Consider the following 25,956-nt stretch of genomic DNA (forward strand, 5'->3'; position numbering starts at 1 on the left):
CTGGTCCACAAGTTCCTTCTGGGCATAGAGTGTGATTTTGTTTCTAGATCCTCAGCACCCAGCCCAGAGCCCAACATACCACATGCCCAACAAGTATTTGTTGAATCAAATTACAGTATGATAAGAAAATACAGTATCTCTCCCATGGAAATTCATAGTCTATATGACGTCAGTGTTACTCAATTGAATCTTGCCTGTTATTTAGAAAGGGTTTCCTTGCACTGAATTATTTCTCCTCTCAATTTGGAAAGGCCAAATTTTGCTCGTTTTCATTCATCTAGTTCCCAAGAACTGTTTTCATTCGTAAGTCTCTTGATGCTGCTTCTTCCCCATTAGCCCAGGCCCTGCTACCTCCTTCTTTCCACTTCCCTCACTGTACAAATTTTGAGTTTCTATACCATATTTTCTTTCCGTACTTCATGTGTTTCCCCCACCGTTTTACATCTTTCTTAGCTCAAATGGCATGTTTTGTAATTTTAATTTTTAAAAATTTTATTGTGGTAAGAACACTTAAATGAGCTCTATCCTCTTAACACATTTTAAAATGTACAATACAGTATTGTTGACTCTAGATACAATGTTGTACAGTAGCTCTCTATACTGTATCCATCTTGCTTAACTAAGACTTTATGCCCATTGATTAATAATCCCCATTTCCACCTCCCGCCCCTGGCAACACCATTCCACCCTTTGATTCTGTGAATTTTACCATTTTAGATACCTCAGATAAGTGAAATCATGCAGTTTTTGTCCTTCTGTGACTGGCTTATTTCACTTAGCATAATATCCTCAAGGTTCATCCATATTTTTGCATATTACAAAATTTCCTTCTTTTTTAAGGCTGAATAATATTCCATTGCATCTACGTGCTACATTTTATCCATTCATATGTCAATGAACACTTAGGTAGTTTCCACCCCTCTCTATTGTGAATAGTGTTTCAATGAACATGGGAGTGCTAATATCTCTTTGAGATCCTAATTTCAAATATTTGGATAAATACCCAGGTTTGGATAAAATCCCTGAATAAATTCTGGGTTGCTGTATCATATGGTATTTCTATTTTTATTTTTTTTAGGAACCTCCATACTATTTTCCATAGTGACTACATTGTTTTGCATTCTTACTAACAGCATGCAAGGGTTCCAATTACTTCACATCCTTGCCAACACTTATTCACATGCAAAAAATTGAAATTGAACCCTTATCTCACACCATACACAAAAGTCAGCTCAATATGTATTAAGACTTAAATATAAGACATGAAACTATAAAACTCTTAGAAGAAAACTTAGGAGAAAAGCTTAGTGACATTGGTTTTACAATGGTTTGATGGATATGACACCAAAAGCACAGGCAACAAAAACAAAAATAAACAAATGGGACTAAATCAAACTATAAGTTTCTGCACAACAAAGGAAATAATTAACAGGGTAAAAAGGCATCCTATGGAATGGGAGGAAATATTTGCAAACTGTGTATCTGGTAAGGGGTTTGTAATTTTAATTTTTATACATATTGCCAATATTACTAGAAGTTCAGATAGCAATAAAACTACAAAAGTAACAGAAATCACATTATATTTTTACCCAAATCCAATGGGTCAAACTATAAAGCCAATTCTTAAATTCTCTTGCTAAGAGGGAAGAAAGAAAGCATAGATAATAAAACTCACATTTTGTCCAAGCCATAATTTAGCTACTGCCCTGGCAAACCACTTACAAAAGTTATTAAAGTCAGAGGGCAAATCAGCTAATTAGATTTTTCAGCTCCTTTCCTTTCTCTGGCTCACCATCCAGCTTGCACATCAACTGTGTAGTGACCAAAATTCAGGTACTGGAAAGAAGCAGAGACCTCACTTGCCTCAGTCTCTAAAGAGTGAGAATTTCTTCAAAGACCCAGTTAGAACTTTAACTTCAAACATTCAACCATTCTATTTCTCCACTCCTCTCTTTTTGAGAAGACCCTAAGATCCTGTGAATTCAGGACTTATAGGTGAGATGTACGATCTTGCCTAGAGCATGTGAGTTTCTGCTTTATCCCATTCTTCCAGTTATGAAAAAACATCACAGGACTTATATGCTTACATAGTGGTAAACCAGATTTCCCAACTCAGCCCTTGTGGGGAGCACCTAGCTTATGATGTTTGGCAAGAGATAAGGAAATCGTGAAACCCTAAAGCCCTAATCTTGAAGGCAGAGAGTTGCAGGGCCAGCACCATCCAATATATAACTCAGCGGGATTACTGACGCCCACCCTCAGCTGACTCAAGGTAAAGACAGAACCAGGTACTTCCCTAAGGGCCTCTGCAAACCCCTGATGATGGCTACCAAAGCAGTCTTAGTTGAATGGCAGGATTAAAATCAGTAATCTTGTTGTAAGAAAGGTAGAAAGTAAGGCTCTGTTGTCAGATGACTGGTTCTGTTTCTGCTATGCCATTTGATAGCTGTAAGTTTGAATAAGGTACTTACCCTCAGATCTTGTTCTTTCCCCTTTTTCCCTTTATAAAATTGTAAAACAAACATATCATACAAAAAGAATTGTGTCTAAAAAAATGAAGTACAGCAATCATTTTTCCTTTTCTTGGTAACATGTAGTAGTAGGTCTTGGCAGGCTAATGATCCTAATGCAACTAGAAAAAAATGGGTAAATTGGAAAAAATCACATTTTTAAAGACATTAGAGAGGTGTGGAAACAATAAGGACTGGATGAACTAAAATTCCAGAGAGGAAAAAGCCCTTTCTGGGCCATTTTCTGCACCTGGGATATTTGCTAATTCTAGACCAAGGCAAAGAACTGGACTGGACACAGACAGAGAGACTCTAGTGAGGGAAAGAGAAACCAGGGTGGGAGGGGGGGAGGGTGAGTTGTGTGGGGCTGGTGTGACAGATTGAAAACTAGAGGATCTGCAAAGAGGAACTTCCCACACGTGGCCAATTTTTTTTACTTGAAAATGCTGAGTTATAAAGGCAATCTGGGATTCTGGGCCAAATACTTTTAATGGTCAGAGGAACATCTCCCAGAGTTGCATGGCATGTGGAAGACCAAACCTGACTAAAGCGAGGAGCCCTGTGGCAAACGAGAGGTCTCCCTTTGAGATATTGTCAGGTTTTGAAGCTGTTCAGGAAGGCTAAAGAGCAAAGCTAAAAAAATTCTGAAGGTAAGAACTGAATCCCCACAGTCTTTCAGGGGAGACGACACAGAGATCCATGAAGTGCTCAGTCCAAAGCCTGGAAGAACCATGACCAGGGAACAGGGACAAACAACAGGTGAACTGAGTGTTGCTAAGGCTGTGACCCAGCCCTGGGCCAACTCAACCCCTGATTGGATGAGGTGATTAGTCCCTTGCTCTGTCTTACCAATGAAGGGCATAATCTTCTCTGGTGGAAGGACACTTTTTGGTGCCTTCCCATTGTTCAGCATACAATGAAAAATTACCAGACATGGGAGTAGGCAGGGAAATAGGGCCAATTAAAGGGAAAAAAACCATAATAGAAGCAGACTCATGAATTATCCAAATATTGGAATTAACAGACCAATAAAATAACTGATTAATAAGACAAAATAGAGGAAAAGATGGACAAAGGGGAATGAAAAAATTGGAGAAATTCATCAAAGAATTGGAATTCCTGAAAAAGAGTAAGGTGGATATTCTGGAAACAAAAAAATCGTATCTGAAAATAAGAACTCATAGGATAGTTAACAGCAGTCTGAACACAATAGAAGAAGGGATAAGTGAATCTGAAGATAGCTCAATAAAAAATATTCAATCTGAAGTATAGGAAGAAAAAAGTATGAATGGAGAGTCCAGATAAGATCATAGCCCACATCTAAAGGTCTAACATACAGCTAAGTAGAGTCTCACAAAAGGAAAGAAGGGAGAGAATAAAGTAGAAGCAATATTCAACAAGATAACAGCTGAAGAGTTCCTCCAAACTGATGAAAACATCAATCTGTAAATTCCAAAAGCTCAGTGAACCCCAGATAGAATGAAAACAAAGACATCACACTTAGGCAGATCTCAGTGAAATTGCTGAAAACAAAGGTAAAGAGAAAGTCTTAAAGAAATATTTCCCCCCAGTCTACAGTGTATCTTCATTTTCTTAACAGTGTCTTTCAGAGAGCAAAAGTTTTAAATTGTGATAAAGTCTAATATACCAATATTTTCTTTCATAATGGATAAAGAAGATGTGGTCCATATATACAATGGAATATTACTCAGCCATCAGAAAGGATGAATACCCAACTTTTACATCCACATGGATGGGACTGGAGGAGATTATGCTAAGTGAAATAAGTCAAGCAGAGAAAGTCCATTATCATATGGTTTCATTTATTTGTGGAACATAAGGAATAGCATGGAGGACATTAGGAGAAGGAAGGGAAAAATGAAGGGGGGGGAATCGGAGGGGGAAACGAACCATGAGAGACTATGGACTCTGAGAAACAAACAAGGTTTTAGAGGGGAGGGGGGAGGGGGGATTGGTTAGTTCGGTGATGGGTATTAAGGAGGGAACGTACTGCATGGAGCACTGGGTGTTATACGAAAACAATGGATCGTGGATCACCACATCAAAAACTAATGATGTATTATTGTATGGTGACTAACATAACATAATAAAATTTAAAAAAATATTTTCTTTCATAGATTAAGGTTTTGGTACCATATGTAAGAACTCATTGCATATCTCAAGGTCATGAAGATTTTCTTCTTTATAACTCTGGAAGTTTTAAATTCTTGTACTTTTTTTTGAGAGAGAGAGGGAGAAAGAGAGAGCGTGTGCAAGTTGGGGGGGTGTTGCAGAGGGAAAGGGAGAGAGAGAGTATCTTATGCAGGCTTCACATTCAGCCAGAGCCTAATGCAGGGCTCAATCTCATGTCCCTGAGATCATGACCTAGCTGAAAACAAGAGTTGAACATTTAACCAACTGAGCCACCAAGATACCCCATTGTTTTACATTTATATATATGATCCATTTTCAGTTAATTTTTGTGTAAGGTATGAGGTTTAGGCTGAAGTTCTTTTTTTCTCTTACATATGACCATTTTTTCCAATTATCTTGATTGTATAAAATTTTAATTTATAGAGGTGACTGAGTGAGGACATGGAGAGATCAGTGACATTGAAATAAGAATTTATTAGTTACAATTCCTAAGAGAAGTGGGCATGCCATGCCACAAGGGGCTGCAGGGGAGAAGAACCAAGGTCAGTCGGAGGCAGAAGGGGCAGAGGGAAAGCATGAAAACAAGCTTTTTTACTATATGGCAGGAAGTTATTAGGTGGAGATAGCCCCTATTTGGCAGGAAGAGAAACACAGATGTCAGGAATTGTGGTTGGAGATTTGTTATATCATTTTCAAGCATCCACAAAACCCAGAAGGTGGAGAGATGTAAACTTTGGCAGTTAGTTTGGCCCTGTGATCAATGGATGCCAAATCTTCAATGACAGAATCTATAAAAGTTCATTAGAACACCAATGCTGTCTGCCTGAAAGACTATCCTTTCTTCATTGAATTTCTTTTGCATCTTTGTCAAAAACCAACTGACCATACCTGTGTGGATCTATTTTTGGGGCTCTGTATTCTGTTCCATAGATGTATCTATCTACCTATCTTTGTGCGAATGCCACACTGCCTTATTTTAGCTTTATAGAAAACCTTACAACCAGATAGTGTGATTCTTCCAATTTTATACTTTTTCAAAATTATTTTAGCTACTCTAGTTTCTTTGTCTTCTCATATAAATTTTAGATGAGATAGTCTAGCTACAAAAGAATTCCTGGCATTTTGATTGACATTACATTAAGTTTATAGATCAATTTGGGGAGAATTGACATTTATACTTGCATCTTCCAATCCTCCTTGATTTCATCAGCATTTTGTAATTTTAGCATATAGGTCCTATACATGTTTTGTTAGATTTATATATAAATATTTCATTTTCTTTGGAGCAATTGTAAATAGTTTTCAAATTTTGTTTTTGTACTTTGCTAATGTATAGAAATAAGATTGACTTTTTTTATTCTTTGGCAACACTAAACTCAATTCTAAGAACTTAAGAAATAGATTCTTTGAGATTTTCTACACAGATGATTCTATGTAGATGTCATTTGAAACGGAATTTTATTTCTTCTTTTTCTTTGCCTAACTTTTCTTTTTCTTTCCTTATTGCATTAAGACTCCGAGTATGATGTTGAATAGTAACAGTGGACATCCTTTCCTTATGCGTGAACTTAGGGGAAAAAGCATTCAATTTTTCCACTAAGAATAATGTTAACTGTAACTTTTTCATAGGTCCCCTTTAATAGGTTGAGAAGTTGAGGAAGTTTCCTTCTCTTCCTAGTTTGCTGAGAGTTTCTAATCATGAATGGGTGTTATATTTTTTCAAGTGATTTTTCTGCATCAATTGATGTGAGCATGTGGTTTCGCCTATAGAATTAATACAGTAGATTACATTGATTAATTTCTGAATATTGGACCAATCTTGCATTCCCAGGATAAAACTCATTTTTGGTCACAGTGTGTTATTCTTTTTATATATTGCTGGGTTGAACTTGCCAATATTTTCTTGAGGATTTTTGTGTCTATGTTCATGAGGGATATTGGTCTGTACTTTTCTTTTTCTGTACCATCTTTGGTTTCAGATCAGGCAATGTTGCCTCATAAAATGAGTTTTTGAGTGTTTCCTCTCCCTATATGTTCTGAAAGAGGTTGCAGAATTGGTGTTATTTCTTTCTTACATGTTTGGTTAAATTTACCAGTGAAAACTTCTAAGTCTGGCAATTTATTTTTTGGAATGTTATAAACTAAGAATTCAATACATTTAATAGTTTTGAGTTCCTGATTTCATCTTAAGTGGCTATGTAGTTTGTGGTTTTCAAGGAATTGGTCCATTTCATTTAAGTTGTTGAATATATGTGTCTAGAGTTTTTTGTAGCACTGCTCTGTTATCCTTTTAATGTCTGGGAAGACTGTAATGATATGCTCTTTCTCATTTCTGATACTGGTAGTTTGCACCTTATTTCTCTTTTTATTTGTCACTCTTGCTAGATGTTTATCAATTGTTGATCTTTTCAAAGAAACAGCTTTGTTTTCATTGATTGTCTCTATATTTTATTTTATTTTTTTAGCTTTCAATTTCATTGTTCTCTTCTCTTATTTCCTTCCTTCTGCTTGATTTGGATTTATGTTGCTCTACTTTTTCTAGTTTCCTAAGGTGAGTGCTTAGATATTTGCGACCTTTTTTCTTTTCTAATGTAAGCACTAAATGCTACAAATTAAATTCTAAGCACTACTTCCATAGCACTCTGTAATTTTTTTTTAAGATTTTATTTATTTTTTGACAGAGAGAGAGAGAGACAGTGAAAGAGGGAACACAAGCAGGGGGAAGTGGGAGAGGGAGAAGCAGGTTTCCCGCTGAGCAGGGAGCCCAATGTGGGGCTCGAGCCCAGGACCCTGGGATCATGACCTGAGCCGAAGGCAGACACTTACTGACTGAGCCACCCAGGCACCCCCATAATTTTTGATATATTGTGTTTTCATTCAACTCAATATATTTTCTTTTTTTAAATTTTTATTTAAATTCTAGTGAATATACAGTGTAATACTAGTTTTAGGTGTATAATATAGTGATTCAACCCTTCCATACAACACCTGGTGCTCATCACAAGTGCACTCCTTAATCCTCATCACCTATTTAACCCATCCCCCCTGGTAACCATCAGTTTGTTCTCTATAATTAAGTGTCTGTTTGTTACTGAGAGAGGAATGTTAAATATATATTTGTTGATTTGTCTCTTTCACCTTTCAGTTCAATTTTTCCTTCATGTATTTGGAAGTTCTATTGTTATGTGCATACACATTTACTGCTGTTATGTCTTCTTGGTAAATCAATCATTTTATCATTATGAAATGTCCTCCTTTATTCCTGGTAATTGTCTTTGCACTGAAGTTAACTTTGACATTAATATAGACACTCCAGCTTTAACTTCATTAGTTTTGCATCATATATTTTTTCCATCCTCTCACTCTTAAATTATCTACATCATTATAGTTGCAGTGGATTTCTTGTAGACAGCATATTATTAGATCATTCTATTTTTAATCCATCCTGACAGTTTCTGTTTTCTGATTGGTATCATTATTCCATTTGCACTTAAGGTATTTTTTATGGCTGGAATAAGGTCTACCATTTTATTGTTTGTGTTGTGTTTATTCCCTCTGCTCTTTGTTGTTGTTGTTGTTCCTCTTTTCCTTGTCTACTCTCGGATTATGTGAACATTTTTTAGTTTTCTATCTTAATGTATTTATTGTGATTTGACTGTATCTCTAACTATAGTTCTTCCAGTGGTTGGTTTGGGGATTAATAAATTATTTAACACTTCATAGTCTACTTAGAATCAATATTTTGCCATTGTAATTGGAATGTAGAAAACTTGCTTCCTTCTAAGTGCCGTTAACCTTCCCTCTTTATACTATATAAATATATGTCTCATATATTACATGCATTGAAAATCCCATCAGAAAATGTAGTTTTTTACTTTCAATCACTAAAGGCATTCTAAAGCACTCAAAAGGGGAAGAACTTTCTATTATATTTACCCAGATATTTACCATTTCTATTGGTCTTATTTCATTCTTGATGTTCCCAGTTTCCTTCTGTCATCATTTCCTTCTGTCTGAAGAACTTCCTTAAACAATTCTTTTGGAGTAAATCTACTTGCTACTCGCTAGAGTAAATTGTTTTAGAGTAAATCTATTCCCATGCATTTTAGTTTTCTTTCCTTGAAAGTATTTCATTTCCACTTCTGAAAGATATTTTCATGAAATATACAATTCTATGTTGACAGTACTTTTAACACTTTAAAAATGTTTTTTCCCTGCCTACTTGCTCCCATGGTTTTTGATGAGAAATCATCATCTTTTCATGTGCTTACCAGATAGGCATATATCTTCTTACGTGACATGTCTATTCAAACCTTTTGCCCATCTTAAACTAGATTGTTTTCTTAAAATTGAGTTGCAAAAATTATTTACACACTACTTTATTCTGAATACAAATTTTTAAAAAAAAATTATTTGAGAGATAGAGAGATAGTGAGGAGGGGCACAGGGGGTGGAAGAAAGAATCTGAAGCAGACTCTGTACTGAGCACAGAGCCCAATGCAGGGCTTGATCCTACAACCACAAGACCATGACCTTAGCCAAAACCAAGAGTTGGATGCTCAGCCAACTGAACCACCCAGGCACCCCCTGAATACAAAACTTTTATCAGATATACGATTTATAAATATTTTCTCCCAGTTTCTTGCTTTTCTTTTTTCTTAATGTTGCCCTTTGAAGAACAAAAATTTTTAAATTTTAAGAAAGTCCAACTCAACACTTTTCCTCTTATGGATCATGCCTTTAGTTTCATATCTTTGCTAATCCAAAGTCACCACATTTTCTCCTATGTTTTCTTAAATCTGGAGTCCATACTGAGGTTTTTGTGTTTTTTTCCTTCCTTTTTCCTAAGGAAAAAGCTCATTGGTTTGCATATAGCTACCCAATTGTCTTGGCATATTTGCTGAAAAGTTCATCTTGCCCCACTGATTGCCTTGACAGCTTTGTCAAAGACCAATTTATTTTTAGACTCTCATTTCTGTTCTATTGATTTAGCTGCCTGTCCTTAGGCCAATACTACATCTTAATTACTATAGCTTTATAATAGGTTTTTAAAATGAGTTAAGTCCTCAAACTTTCCTCTTTTTAAAAATCATTTTGGTTATTCTACATCCCTTATGTTTTCACATAATTTTAGAATCAGCTTGTCAATTTTAAAAAACAATGTTGGTTATTTACAATAGCCAAATTATGGAAGCAACCTATGTCCACTGATAGATGAATGGATAAAGAGGGTATGGTATATATATATATATATATATATATATATATATATATATATATATATATGTATATATACAATGAAATATTATTCAGCCATTAAAAAAAGGAAATCTTGCCATTTGCAACAAGCTACAGAGTGTAATGTTAAGTGAAATAAGTTAGTCAAAGAAAGACAAATACCATAGGATTTCACTCATATGTGGAATTTAAGAAAATGAACAAAGGAAAAAAAAGAGACAAACCAAAAGACTTTTAATTATAAAGAACAAATACGGTTACCAGAGGGGAGGTGGGTGGGAGGAATGGGTGAAATAGGTGAAGGGGATTAAGAGTACACTCATCTTGTTGAGCACTGAGTAATATATAGAATTGGTGAATCACTATATTGTACACTTGAAACTAATAGAACATTGTATGTTAACTATACAGGAATTTAAAAAATTAAAAAATGTTTAAGACTAAAAAATAGAAATAAAATAATGCTGGGATATTATAGGGGTTGTATTGAATATATAGCTCAATTTGGGGAAACTTGCTATCTTAATGATATTGAATCTTTGAATACATAATCAAGGAATATATCTCATTTATTTAGATCTTCTTTAACTCTCGGGAGTGTTTTATAATTTTCTGCATATGATTCTCACAGTTTGGGGGTTAAATGTATTCATACACTTCTCCTCCTTCTTTTAAGTAGGCTCCATGCCCAGAGTGGAGCCCAATGCAGGGCTTGATCTTATGACCCTGAGATTAAGACCTGAGCTGAGATCAAGAGTTGGATGCTTAACTGAATCACCCAGGTACCCTTCTTCTTCTTTTTGATACTATTGGAAATAGAATTATTTTCTCAATTTCATTTTTGGAATGTTAGTTGCTAGCACATAGAAATACAGTTAATTTGTGTGTACGATCTCATATCCTGTGATCTCTTTAGACTGTGACCTTGGCTAAAATTAATTATTAGCTCTAGTAGTCTTTCCTTTCTATTTATTTACTTTTTGTAGCTTCATTAGGAGTTTCTACACACAAGAATATATAATCTGTGAATAGGACTTTTTAAATTCTTCCTTTCTAATCTATATACCTTTAACTTCTTTTTCTTGCCTTATTGCATGGGTTGGAACCTCTGGTTCAATGTTGAATAGGAGGAGCCAGAGCAGGCATCTTTCCCTGTTCCTGACCGGAGGTAGAAAAATCACCACTAAGTATCATCTTAGCTGTAGGTTTTTCATAGACACCTTTTAACAAGTGGAGAAAATTCCCTTCTATTCCTAATTTGTTGAGAATTTTATCAAGAATGGGGGTTGAATTTTGTCAAATACTTTTTCTACATCATTGAGGTGATCATTTGGTTTTTGTCCTTTATTAAAATGGTGTATTACATTGAGTTTTGGATATTGAACCAACCTTGCATTCCTGCATTTCTGGGCTAAATCCCACTTGGCCATGGCATATAATAATTTTTTATGTTGCTGGAGTCACTTTGCTTATTGTTTCTTAAGGATTTTTTATGACACATAATCATTTTTATGTTGCTAGATTCAATTTGCTAAGTGTTTCTTAAAGATTTTTGAATCTATGGTCATGAGGGATATACACCTATAGTTTTCATTCAATTTAAAATATTTTATTTCCTTTGTGATTTCTTTACCCAAAGTTTTAGAAGTATGCTGTTTAATTTCCATATATTTGAGCATTTCCTTTTTCTGTCTTTGATTTATAATTTAATTATTTTATGGTCAGTTATTTACTTTGAATAACATCAATTTAAAACATCTATTAAGAGGCACCTGGGTGGCTCAGTCAGTTGGGTATCTGCCTTCAGCTCAGGTCATGATCCCCGGGTCCTGGGATCAAGCCCTGCATCATGCTCCCTGCTTCTCCCTCTCCCTCTGCCCCTCCCCCAGCTTGTGCTCCCTGTCTCTCTCTCTATCAAATGAATAAATAAAATCTTTAAAAGAAATAAAAAAAAATCTATTGAGACTTGTTTTATGACCTGGCAAATGATTAAGCCTAGAGAATGTGCCATGTACACTTGAAAAGAATATGTATTTCACTATTATATGTGTGTACTACAAATGTCAGGTAGGTTAAGTTGGTCAATAGCGTTGTTCAAGTCTTTGTCATTTTGCTGATTTTCTGTCTGGTCATTCAATCAATTATTGAAGGTGGGATACAGATCTCCAATGGTGATTTTCTAGTTCTCATTTTAGTTTTTGCCTCATGTATTTTAGAGCTCTGTTTTTGGGTGTGACACATTTATAATTGAGATATATATGTAATATATGTATATATTCCTGGTCTATTGATCATTTTATTATTACAAAATTATCTTTATAGCAATAGTTCTTTTCTTAAAGTCAATTTTGTATGATAATGATAAACCGTCTTCAATTCTCTTAAAGTTTCTGTTTGCATGGCAGGTCTTTCTCTATAAAATAATAAAACTTTCAACTTATTCGTGTAATTGAATATAAAATGTGTCTCTTATAGACAGCATATACTTGGTCTTATTTTCTTATTCAGTCTGAAATCTCTGCCTTTTGATAGAAGTATTTGGTCCATTCCCATTTAATGTAATTTTTTATGTAGTTGGATTTACAACGTCTCATACTGTTTTTGTTCCTCTGTTCCTCCTTCACTGCCTTCTTTTGTGTTTATCATTTTCTAAGTGTACCATTTTAATTCTTTTGATTTTTAAACTATTTGAAATTTTTTTAGTAGTTGCTCTAGAAATTCTAATATGTATGCTACTTTATCACAATCTACTTCAGGTTAATACTGCCTTAATTTTATTAAAATATAGCAACACTGTTCCAATACATCTCTTGTTCCTCTCCAATTCTGATAGTTATATGTACTATATCTACATATGTCATAAATCCAACAGTATAGTTTCATAATTATTGTTTTATCTGCTCTTATATCATTTAAAGAAATTAAGAGATGAAAAAAGAATATGTATAAAGTCTTTTATATTTACCTATATATTTGTCATTTCCAGTGCTTTTCATTTCTTCCTATGGATTAGAATTATTCTGGTATATTTCTTTTTAATCTGAAGGATTTCAGTATTTCTTTAGTATTCCTTTAGTATTTCTTGCAAGTCTGCTAGCCACAAATTATCTCAGTCTTTTTTTATCTGAGAATGTCTTTGCTGCACTTCCATTTTAAAAGAATAGTTTTGCTGAACATAGAAGATGGACACAGAAACATTCTTGGTTGAGTATTTTTCCTTGCAGTACTTTGAATATATTATTCCAGTGCCTTCTTGCCTCCACTATTTCTGATGATAAGTCACCTGTTGAGTATATTATGATGTTATGATCATATACTATGATCTGTATGTTATTTCTTTCTTACTGCTTTTAAGAATTTTTTTGTCTATGATATATTTCAATGAATGGTCTACAATCTGTTTAGGTGAGGATCTATGTGAATTTAGCTTATTTGGAGTTTAATGAACTTCTTGGATATAGAGATTAAAGTTTTTCCATCAAGTTTGAGAAGTTTTTGACCATTATTAGTTAAAAAAAAAATTCTGTTCCTTTCTGTCTTCTTTGGGGAATCATACGTATGTTGGTAGACTCGATGGTATTTTATATTGTCTCTGAGGCTTTGCTAATTTTTCTCCAATATCCCCCCTCTCTTCTTCAGATTAATAATTTCCACTAATCTATTTCAAGTGCATGGATTCTTTCTTCTGACAACTCAAATCTGTTTTTGAGCCCACTTAGTAAATTTTTCATTTGGGTTATTATACTTTACAACTTTAGAATTTCCATTTGGTTCTCTTAGATAATTTCTATTTCTTTATTGATATCATTGGGGAGTCACTGTCATTTTATTTTCCTTTAATTCTTTAAAGGAATTCTTTAAAAATTCTTTAAAAATGATTTTTGTTCATTCTATGAACATATATTTAATAGCTACTTTGAAGACTATGCCTGCTAAATCTAACATCTGGAACCCCTCAGAAACAGGTTTTATTGAATGCTTCCCTGCCCCCACCCCAGCATGGGTTACACTTCCCTATTTTCCTTTGTATGTAAATTTTTGTTGGTAACTAGACATTTAAAATAATACATTGTAGCAACTTTTAATTTTATATTCCCCCCTCGGGTACTTTTTCTCTTTTGTTATTGTTGCTGTTGTTTTTAAGTAATTTGCTTAGATTTAATATGCCTCTCCTGTGGTTTGTTTTGGTTTCTCCTCCATTTTTAAAAATTCTCTCTCTCTCTCTCTCTCTTTTTAAAGCATATTTCTTCATGGCTCAGGTCAAGTCAAGACTAATTGTTTGTACTCAAACACTGGTAAGGCTTCCAGCCTCGCTTGGTGGGTCTATGTGTAGGCTGGGAGCACATTCAAAGCTCAGGCAGTTTTCAAGTCTACCATGACTTTTACCTTCTGCCTGGCCTTCTCAGATCTCTGTACATGTGCTCAGACTCCCAGTCATCCAGGAATGTGTGAAGAGCTTATATTCTCTTATGGGCTCCATGTCTGTGCAGCTTCCCTAGTCTCCAGGGATGCGTGGAGAATTTATTAAGGCCCTCTAGGACTCTCACATCCAGGATTTTCCTGGAACATCCCTATTAAATTTCCGGCTAATTCTCCTGTCTGCTGCTGTCCCAAACAGGACTAAAAACTCAGGTTAGAAGAAATGTGGGCTTTTCCCATTTGTCACTGTAAGTGTAGGTTCCCACCCTTCACTCCCAAACATGTCAGCCTCCTCTGGCAAACAAAGATGCTGGTTTTCACAGCTAGCCCACTCTGCTAGAATTCCCATGCTGGATCAACTTGGGTAGGGAACTGGGGCAGCTCAGGAAAGAATGCCAAGGACTGCCTGAAGACTTACCTCAAGTTTAGCAGTTTTGAGAAGATAAGCTCTTCTCAATTTGTTGTTTTTGGTTGGTTTCTAGAGATCTGAAATGGCTGTTTTTGAAAAATCTCTCTGGTTTTATAGTTGCTTTTTGGGGAGAGGATGTCGACTCACTCACTTCTTCATAGTTGGAAGCCGCCTGCTTTCACTTAGCTTTTGGCCTGCTAAATTCCTACTGCCATTACAAGATCTTAGAAGCTCTTCAGAAAAATTTTAAAAATGTTTTCCCAACAATTTTTTTTCGCATTTTTAGTGGATTAGTCTAGATATCTAGTCTGTTATACAGAAAAGTTAATACTTTATCAGTTTTTTATGAGCATTAAATTAATTTCTTTATGCAAAGAATTCAGCAAAGTATCTGTAATACAAAGGGGCTCAAAAAACAGTAGTTATAATAATGTCTGAACACTTATATTGTAGGGACTTTACAACTTTGTTTTATTTAATCATGACTCAGTTCTGAATATTCAGAAACTATATTCTATGCTACTACAAAAGCCTTCCTGACTGGTCTCTCCATTTTCAGTCTCTTCGCACCTTTGATCTGTTCTTTAATCCTCACCTCACCAATACTCCCCAAATATTCTTTTTTTTAATTTAATTTAATTTTATTATGTTATGTTAATCACCATACAATACATCATTAGTTTTTGATGTAATCATGTTGCTTCTGCATGGTTTTTCATTACTTTCTATTATTCTCTTGGTTCTCCACTATAGTCCTTTGTAACCTGGCTCCCAGTTTAACCTGTAAACTCTGTCTCCTGCAGCTCCCTGCCCCTGGTGGGTTCGTTTACTCACTCTCCTTTCATTTTCTATTCTTACCACCTCCACTCTCACCTCCAAGCCTTTGCTTGAGCTTTCTCCTCCTTGTCTTCTTCCCTGCTGCTCTGCATCATCTCCCTTCCTGGGTGTCACCCACCCAGATCTTACAGATCTGTTAGCATCTGCCTCTTTCATTCATCTAGTGGGCATTTGTTCATGCCAACAAGGGTGAGCTCCAAAGGCTGTCTGGAAGGTGCTTTTCCCCATATAACTTACCAAAAACAAACAAAACATTACATTTTTATCCTACATCTAGCCTAGCTGTGGCTCCACATGTGGCAGAAATCTCATTTTTGTTCAGTTGATAAATCACTTTTATCCCACTTTTGACTACCTCCAACTTTAATATAATTAGGAGATCAGCCCTTCCCTCCCTGGAGTTATACATCTATCCTAAGCAATCTATCCTGGTTTAGATACTGTCTCTTCTGGGCCTATGACACAGCATATGGTTATAACCAAGTAACAGATATATTTCCAGGGGAAAAACTTAATTATAATTACGAGTCTCATCACTGAGGTAGTCATAAATTATGTTGCATAATGTTCTTAAAATTATAAAACTATTAATATTTGAGTGCATTAATTATTTTGCTTCATGCTGTGCAGGCAGCCAAGAGATAATGGCTTCCCTTCAGCAAAAAAAAAAAAGTCTATTCAAATGCCTGGTTTGCTCTCAGCCCATATCTCATGTTTTTTCTTTGCCTTCTTTTTGGTATCCATCACCTTCCCTATGTTCTTGCCGGTTAGTCATCAATGTGCATGAGATGAAGTAGAGAATACTGGAATCCTTATCAGTTTACCAGCCAGTCAGCCTCCTTGTCCCAGTCTCACCCTTTCCCACACGGGACAGGGACAGTGGGAGAGGGAGAGGAGGTGACGAAATGTGCTTAGAAGAGCAAAGGACTTAATAAAAGAGCAAAAAATAAGAAGTGAAGAAGGATAAGGGAAGCATAGGAGATGTTCTAGAATTTTTACCCACTTGAGTGGAAATGAACCAGTCTTTCACCAATTCCTACTGATTAGTACAAGGTCACACATATTTAAGAAATAAGAAAAAAAATACATTCAGATGAGAATTACTTGATAACACCTCTACAGAAATTTGGTGGGTGAGGCCAAATGAAGAGGGCTGGCGTAATGCGTGTCTTACCTATGGCGGCTTACTCTATTAGCGCAGATGATCACAGCTGGTTGCTAAAACACACACTTCATCAACTGAAGGTGGTCAAAGGCTTATTCCCATTTCAAAATATTTTACTTGATACTATATATAAAGATGTATCACTATTGTTCTTGAATTCCAAGGGACTTGAAAATTCCATACAAATAATTTTGTTTTCCATAAGTCAATGGACTTCCATTTAATCTTATCTGACTGTGCTCTAGAAAAACAAGAAGTAAAAAAACACATTTGGCTAGTTACAGATACATCTGAACTGGGATGCAAGAGGAAGGGAGAATAGGTCATATTTACTGAGGCAAACTGCTGAGAAAAATAAAAGTAGTCATACTCTTTTAGCAATCTGCTTTCTTCTTACCCAAAACATAAATCTCACTGTTGACTACAGCTGTACTGAATCGGTATTTAGAGAACTTCATGGGCGCCCGCTCTGTCCATTGATCTTGGCTGGGGTCATACTGCAATAGTCTGTTGCTTAGTCGATCTGGTTCTTCATCAGGGAGATCCATCTGTGTGAGATATGACAGCTGGTATAATAACATACCACTCGGAAATCTCTGTGAGTACGTGAATGCAATTAATCTAAGCAGACAGCCAAGGAGATGAAGAGGAGTTAGCTGCTGAGACTCACACTCACAAACACACCAACCAGATCCCGTGACTTGGGGTGATAAGTCTACCATCAATGTCAGAGGAATTTGTATTCTGTAATAATGGAGCTAGGGGGTCGGCTCATAGCAAATTATCTGTGATCTGAGCAAGGAGACAAGACAGCACTTTAAAAAAAAAAATGAAGCAATGGCAGAGCCTTAAAAATGAAACCCAACTTTCTTGAACAGTATTTAAAGTGCAATTTTATTTCAGCAAACTTTATAGTGCTAGAGTTTAATGATATTTGTGAGAAACTCATTTTAATAATTCATAAGGCATTTTTCTTTATATCTTTCTAATCCAAATGGAACAAAATTAAGAAAACATTTTAGTGTTTTAGTAATTAGAGTATTTTTATACTATAATTATGACCTATATGGGAATGGTCTGAACTTCATCTCCAAGATTGATGGATTAATATACATTATTTGCAGTTATTTTTATGTATTTATTTTACTTATATACATTTTTAATGACTAGAGACAGTAAAAATTGAACTATTTATTCTTATACACATGAATATGGCTTCCCCTGATCATAAACTTCAGGCGAAGTAGTGCTTTTTTGCCTTCAGTGTGTCAAGAACTTTTATAACTTCAGTCTAAGGATGCTTTTTAAATGTCTTTTGTTTTGGATGCAGGTGTTTGACACAGAAATAACTGCTATACTTATGAAAGTTGTAATTAATTTAATTACTTTAAATACACCAGGGATAAGATCATTATGTTGCAATCACAACCCCAGGTTATCTTGCAATTTAATGTATTGTATTAGATAGGGACCGCTTTTGTTATGCAATAAATATCCATGTGTCATTTGTTCAAATACATTATACTGTAACACATATTGACTTTATTGTTTTAATTTTCCTTCTAATTTTTAAGTATTTGATCTTTATTTTAGTGGCAAGAAAACCAAAGAAAAGCTTCTACATTGTCTTTGGAGCTTATTCATTCAAAATTAACTATGTAATGGATAGCTCCGAAAATGCTTAATTACAAAGGTTTTAGCCTCTAGCTGTGATTAAATCTGTACTACTTTTTGATACACAGGACACATTTCAAAATGTATTAAATGTGATGTTTAAGGTTTAAAAACAGGTATGATATATGGCAAAATCCAAGCTTATGAAACGAATGCAAAAAGCATCAGTTTTATCAGTTTTATCATGAAGCCAATTTCCCAAACAAGAAAGCATACAGGCAAAAATAAGTTTGCTTTCTGTCATGGGGATGGACAATGAGCTAGTAAGATTCATCTTATGAGAACAACTGGTAGGCCAGGGCAGAAGGCAGCTGGCCTGCTACTACCACGAGAGTTCAAGGCACTTGGCGGGGGGGGGGGTAGACACCCAGAGAGAAGGGGTGGGCCCCTGTGGTCATGCTCTACTGACTCAGCAGTCTTGGCTTGCCATCTCTTTGCTGGGCTTCCATGCAAATGGCATCCTGGTTTCTCTATCTGCTGGTGCCCAGCAAAGCCATAAAATGTTTTAAATCACAATATACTTTTGTGGAAATGACTGGGCCATCACAGGTTGAATATTCTGGTTTCCCATGTAGAGTAAGAACTTTAAATTCGGAAAAGACCTGAGCCTTACTTGCCTCAGCTTACACAACTATTAAGCAGACAGAAGTGGAATGAGGATCTAGTGTCTCCACCTCTTGCTTAGATGCTCCCTACAGATAATTTCTCAGCATAAGCATCTTTCATAATTATCAAGAATGGGAAGGATTATAAAGAGCAAAGCATGAATACTGAATGAAGTCATGTCTATGAATAACACAGTTTAAAATTCATTCTCCTAAACTGCTTTAACACTTTACGATCTTAAGTTTAATAGTCTATAAAGTAAAAGGCATTTTACCAAGATGTAAGTCATGCTCTTTTAGTGTTCAACAACTACAATATTTTTCAACACAGCACCAGACGTAGCACAGCCATGCCAACTAGGTATATAGGAAATTTCTTAACCTGAGGGGTCCAGCCTCCGATCACATAAAGTTTATTATTCACGGTTACTACAGCATGGCATGCCAACTGCAGTGGAAGGGGAGACACCCTTCTCCAACTATCCCGTTCTACAGAGTACTTATCCACACAGTTTGTAATGAGATACTGGTTTTTAACTTTCATCTGTCCTCCTATAACATAGAGGTCATTATGGACACTGCCCAGAGCATAGAGCTCTCGAAATTCAGCAGTGCATAACTTTTCCCAAAACTGGTTTCCTCTATCGTGATACCTGCAAATTAAGAGAGAAAACCCAGGATTAGTGTTAACTGGAAAACAAGTTATCCAAGAAACACACTTAAATTTCTTTTCTAGCTAGAAACAACACGATTTGGTTGATCTAATTGGGGAGGAAGAAACATTAGTATAAGATAGTAGCACAGGTTTGTGCTGCTTTTTTTTGGCAAGGATTGATGAACAAACTATAACGTGCATGGAAATAACTAACCCCATCTCTGCAGAATTTTAGAAAATATATGGACAAAGTATAGATTATCCAGGACTAGCTTTCATTTCCTGATTCTGGGAAAGAAAATCAAGAACAAATAGGAAATCTTGCAGCAAGTCATTTGTAATTTTACTATAAAAGAGGAATAAGTAAAAATGAAGAAAAATACAAAAATGTCTTATTCTGTGGACTAGAAGTCTCACTTTGTTTTTATTTAATTTTTTTTGAAGATTTTATTTATTTATTTATTTGACAGAGAGAGACACAGCGAGAGAGGGAACACAAGCAGGGGGAGGGGGAGAGGGAGAAGCAGGCTTCTTGCAGAGCAGGGAGCCCCATGCGGGGTTTGATCCCAGGGCCCTGGGATCATGACCTGAGCTGAAGGCAGACGCTTAATGACTAAGCCACGCAGGTGTCCCTAGAGGTCTCACTTTAATACTACATTAAAGCAATCAGCTTTCCAGTAGAGAATCTCAAAATATCTCAATTCAGAGATTTCTAATGGGACAAGGTAGAGTATGTAGAATTTTAAGGATTGTTCTTATAGTTCTAACTGGCTTAGAACAGGGTCAGGAACACCTGTAGGTGTCTGCTACATTTAACATCTATTTTAATGCTCTGGGTAGTATAATTTTAGTAATTTCTTCCATGAAAAAGTATGTCAGTCTGAGAAGAGTTTTGGGAGGTAGGGACACCAGGATATATGGTCTTTAAATACCTCCTAGAGTCCAACACATTAATTGATTGTGTGTGTGTGTGTGTGTGTATGTGTGTGTGTGGCATTATGTAGTCACTAAATCTATGATTTTGTGGGTATCCTTTGTCTTGCCTCTTGATAATGGTAAGTCTGTTTTCTCCAATCATGATTTGGGACAAATAGTCTAAGAAGAACAAAAGTACTTATGGGGACAGTGGGATATGAAATTGGATCTGTCCCAGAAAATCCAGAATATATTCTGGAATTCAAAAGTAAAACAAAACCAGGAAAATATGGAAAATAAGAAAAAAAAAGTTCTGTTTGGAAACAAATGAAGAAATGATGAATGTTCTATACGGAGTACAGTTTTAAAGTATAGAGTACAGTACAGTTTAAAGTACCCTACTTACTTTGTATCAAACATTTGACAGTGAATCAGATTATATGAGTTTTGCCCAACTGAGCAACTTTTACATTCTTCCCTAGACACAACTCCTTGCTTCAGGCTTGACAGGGAAGTTGGAAGACAATGTTCCTTTCCTGTCTGGCTTGTCACAAACTGAAAGCAGAAACTCAACAAATCCAGTCATCGTTGTCTTCTGTGTAATCTGGGTAGGAAACCAGTCCCTAGAATCACAGTTATTTTCATCACTACTTTTAATTATACTAGATTTTAGAAGAGGAAGGAGGATTAGGTGTCAAGTGTGGGGGATACTGAAGTAAAGCCAGTGGATGAATATATCAACAGAACTAAAAAAATGGGTTTTTGGCTTTCTGAGACATGGTTTAAGAAAACAGGCCAAGAGGGCGCCTGGGTGGCTCAGTTGGTTAAGCGACTGCCTTCGGCTCAGGTCATAATCCTGGAGTCCTGGGATCGAGGCCCGCATCGGGCTCCCTGCTCAGCAGGGAGTCTGCTTCTCCCTCTGACCCTCTTCCCTCTCATTCTCTCTCTCTCAAATAAATAAATAAAATCTTTAAAAAAAAAAGAAAAAAAAAAAAAAAGAAAACAGGCCAAGAATGAAATACATCCCATGAAGGTTGGGAAGTACGTGTTTGCTGGGCAAGCTTGCTAATCTGATTTTCAACACTTTGAACTGAAAATGGGGAGGGAAAATGCCCAGATAAAACTATAAAACATATTATTAAGAAAAATGGATATGACATAAAAAGGAAATAGTGACAAAAGTGGCTCAGTTTCACAGAGGTTGATAGTGTAAAGACAACACTTACATCCTCAGCTGTGTGTACACCCAAGTATGAGAGAGAGTTAAAGGACACAGGAAGGTATATCTTTTCTGAAAAGAAATGGCCTACTAGGGTACAGGTCTATTTCCTAAGTCAAGAAGAAATATATCTGCATAGAAATCTATGAACTATACAGAGGCAAGTTGAAGAGCATCCAGGCAAAGATAAAAGGGATAAGAACAGAAATAATAGAGTAGGAATGTACCAAAAATGATCATTTCTCACACATATCACAAAACTGGCACTAACATGACCTTCAGGAGTGCTCTAAGATTTTAACTATCTGGGTATCTGCTGGAAGTCCGGCTCATTGAAGCCCAAAGCAATGCTTTTGATAATTTCATTATTTGCCTTGCTGACAATTTCATTATTGAAGGAGGTAAGCAGGGTAATGGATACTTTTACCCTAACTCTGACCACTGTGGAGTAGCTGGTTGGTGATGGGAATGTGGCTGAGTTCAAGACAGATAAGAAGGAAAACACAGAGTATATAGTTAGACATATGTCATCAAAAAGGGAAGTAGGCTTTCAAAAAAGTTAAGAGGAAAGATGCCTGAGGATCATAAGAAAGACACATGGACAGGGCTGGATGTTTATTAAAAATAATGGCAGTCAAGAAATGGGCAGAAGACATGAACAGACATTTCTCCAAAGAAGACATACAAATGGTAAACAGACTCATGAAAAAATGCTCAACATCACTCGGCATTAGGGAAATACAAATCAAAATCACAATGAAATACCACCTCACACAGGTCATAATGGCTAAAATTAACAAGTCAGGAAACAACAAATATGGGTGAGGATGCAGAGAGAGGGGAACCCTCTTACACTGTTGGTGGGAATGCAAGCTGGTGCAGCCACTCTGGAAAACAGTATGGAGGTTCCACAAAAAGTTAAAAATAGAGCTACCCTATGACCCAGCAATTGCACTACTAGGTATTTATCCAAAGGATACAAACAGTGATTTGGAGGGCCACCTGTACCCCAATGTTTATAGCAGCAACGTCTACAATAGTCAAAATACGAAAAGAGCCCAATTGTCCATTGACAGATGAATGGATAAAGAAGATGTGATAGATATATATATACATACACACACACATACACACACACACAATGGAATATTACTGAGCCATCAAAAAATTGAAATCTTACCATTTTCAACAATGTGTATGGAACTAGAGGGTATTATGCTAAGTGAAATAAGTCAATCAGAGAAAGACAATTATCATACGACTTCACTCATAGTGGAATTTAAGAAACAAAACAGAGGATCATAGGGGAAGGGAGAGAAAAATAAAATAGGACATAATCAGAGAGGAAGACAAACCATAAGAGACTCTTAAGTCTAGGAAACAAACTGAGGGTTGCTGGAGGGGAGGGGGTTTGGGGATGGGGTAACTGGGTGATGGGCATTAAGAAGGGCATGTGATGTAATGAGCACTGGATGTTAGATGCACCCGATGAATCATTAAACTCTACCTCTGAAACTAATCATATACTATATGTTAATTAAGTGAATTTAAATAAAATAAACAAATAAAAATAATGGCAGAACTGTGGACTGTCTTGATGAGGAAGAAAAAGAGCTATGCATCTATGATGAAAAGAATGGCCCTTGGGATCTGACATCCTGGCTCTGTAGTCTCTACCTGATGATTCTGAAGAAGGCTGTGCTTGCTGCCCAGGGACATGCTCGGCCCCCAAGGGCATAGGGCCAGGTCATTCACCCAGGGCTCTGCAGTCCCTCCCCCATCACTACCAGGGGAGATGAAGGTGAAAAAGGGACAGGTCTATCACTGAAAGCAGATAATGGAATGTTAAAAGATGACAGGAAAATAGTAGACCTCTTACTTCTTTCTTTGTCCCAACTTTGCCGGCAAGAATTCCTTTCTCACTGAAAAGTCTGAACAAACCCTCACAGAGGGAACTGAGAGGGGGAGGATACTGAAGGAGAGCTTTACGCCTAGTGCTTATTCTATGTACATATTTCTTATTTACCCAGTTGGACTGAAGCCCTGAATTGCTTACTCAATACTTGCTGAAGAAACAGTAAATGAATGACTAGTCCTCACACAGGAGACCTAGAGGACAAGGTACTTCTTAGCAGACACTCCTTTCTCCAATGATTCTAGACTTAAAGGATTCTCAGGCCACGAACATTTCATGCTATTGGAGGTTTAGGAAAGATCTACAAATTAAGGATGCAGAATGAAAACCGACAGATAATTAGTAATTTTTGGTTGAGGAAAAAAATTATTTACTACTCTGAATTATGAAAAAGTTCAAAGGAATCCATATTAATAAACTTTTCTTCTTGTTAAAAGTTGTCTTAAGCTCTTCAAAACTTGTAACTAAACAATTACATCCTTTCATATGGATCAATAATGAAAGCTAAGCATGAAATTGTACAATGGAATCATAACATATATACATTTAACTTATGGAAATCCAGCTGTATGCTCTGAACAAATAAAAGGAGAAAAAATAATTTTGAAATGTGGGTGATTTCATTATGAGTTTTCTATATATGTAAAATGTAATTACAGGGTAATTTTGACTACACATCTTTGAAGAGATGATCACTCTTTCAGGAGTACTTTCTTCTACCATTGCTAATGTCAGAGCAAGATAATTAAAACCAATTTACAAATTTGCAAGATACAAACCTATAGATTTCAACATTCTTGTTCTTTTGTCTAGAGAGTTTAGAGGCACTTGCTTCTCCGGCCACAATTATGGTGTTGTTTTCCAGGACCACACCAGCACACACAGTTCCCAAGCCCTCTCCATACTTGGGAGATGAGACAAAATAGGTCTTCCGTGAAGCGGGATCATAACAAAAACTTGTGTCCCCATAGTTCCTATGTCTTGACCTGATTCCTGAAGAGTTGTTGCCAATGCAAAGCAAAAGACTAGTAGTCTCCATGCCATAACGAAGATTTAGAGAGTGCTGTTGGGGTGTCTTGATGGCTTTGAATGCATTTTGAATTATGTCAATGCAATCTGCATCACACAGAAGCATTGTGTTCCTTTTCAGGGCTTGTCTTAAAAAAGAAGGATTTATAAGTTCCAATCTGACTTGCTTCAAAAGCTCAACAAGATGCTCTGTACGCAGTTCTTGGTTATGATTTACCCATCTCAGGACTAAGTCCAGAATGCTCTCCTCCCGGGATATGTTAAGGTCATCTGATTTAATAAGTGTCAGAAATTGGTGTGCTTCAATTTCTAGTATTTCTTCATGTAAGCTCACCTCAGCAAAGTGCTGATACAAGTATTTCTTCGACTGATCAGATAAATCTTCAGCTCCAATCTGCTTTGCAAAATAATAGATACCTACACAGTTCGAGGCGTCCATATGGTCCATCATATATTTTTGACACACCCTAAAGATTTCTTCCATCTGCATAAAATAGGCAGCCATAGCTACAGTCTGAACATTGGTGTTATCAATCTCTAAAGCCGCATTGTACATGTAATTCAGTATCACGGACACGCTTTCTGCTGTGATGTCATAAAGTATGACTTCCCTTTGAGTACATTCGAGTAGTCCACAGGTGAACATAGCTTTGAAATAAGGACTAAATGCAGCCAGGACTAGCCTGTGGCAAGGAAATTTCTCCCCTTCTGCTATGAGTACGACATCGATCATTTCTGTTAATTCTTTCATGCTCTTAACTTGATTCAGTAAATTCAAACTATGTTGGTATTTTTCTTTTCCCTCAGCCTTGCACTCCATGATACACTTTTCAGTGTTTTTAAGTACGTCTTCTTTAAAGGTAGCTGGATTCTTGTGGGGCTATTTGCATGTCTGATTACTCAAAAAGCTACAGAGATGTGCTGGAACACTCCTGAGGGAAAGAAAAGAATCTGGTTTCCCATAAGAAAACAGTTCTCTGTGATTTAAATATGCAGCATTAGTACTAAAAAGTATTTATAAATAAATGTTATTCACTCCAAATGCAGTAGTTTAAGACAACCACTTTTGTACCTAGAAATAATGTCAGTGATTGCGTAAACAGTAAATTATCAACTTCTAACATTAACCTAAGCAGCAGCAGAGATTTTTTTTTTCTAGGAGAGCTGGAAAGTCCTCCCTCCCAAGATGAATGGAGAGAGAAGTGATAAGAT

General features: G+C 36.2%; 1 protein-coding gene and 1 long non-coding RNA gene across 5 annotated transcripts in view; one reads left to right on the plus strand and one right to left on the minus strand.

The window, feature by feature from the left end:
- The window catches only part of KBTBD12 (kelch repeat and BTB domain containing 12), a 73,787-nt gene that overhangs the window by 39,985 nt on the left and 7,846 nt on the right, over window positions 1-25,956 (minus strand). For 2 of the 3 annotated variants that reach the window (XM_025885680.2, XM_073901734.1), the window contains 3 exons: window positions 24,495-25,676; window positions 19,394-19,664; window positions 17,130-17,280 (listed from right to left, as the gene is read on the minus strand). In XM_025885680.2, coding sequence (XP_025741465.1) covers window positions 17,130-17,280; window positions 19,394-19,664; window positions 24,495-25,564 — 1,492 coding nt within the window. In that variant the 5' untranslated portion in view covers window positions 25,565-25,676. Of the gene's footprint in view, window positions 1-16,141; window positions 16,974-17,129; window positions 17,281-19,393; window positions 19,665-24,494; window positions 25,677-25,956 lie in introns of those variants that run through there. The other variant, XM_073901735.1, reaches the window with a different exon arrangement.
- LOC112834220 (uncharacterized) overlaps window positions 1-25,956 on the plus strand; it is a 103,807-nt gene that overhangs the window by 11,410 nt on the left and 66,441 nt on the right. The gene's annotated exons all lie outside the window — the stretch shown is intronic.

Source organism: Callorhinus ursinus, unplaced genomic scaffold (genome assembly GCF_003265705.2).
Source record: "Callorhinus ursinus isolate GAN/ISIS: 27379988/994484 unplaced genomic scaffold, GSC_fseal_2.0 scaffold15, whole genome shotgun sequence".
NCBI classification, from domain to species: Eukaryota; Metazoa; Chordata; class Mammalia; order Carnivora; family Otariidae; genus Callorhinus; species Callorhinus ursinus.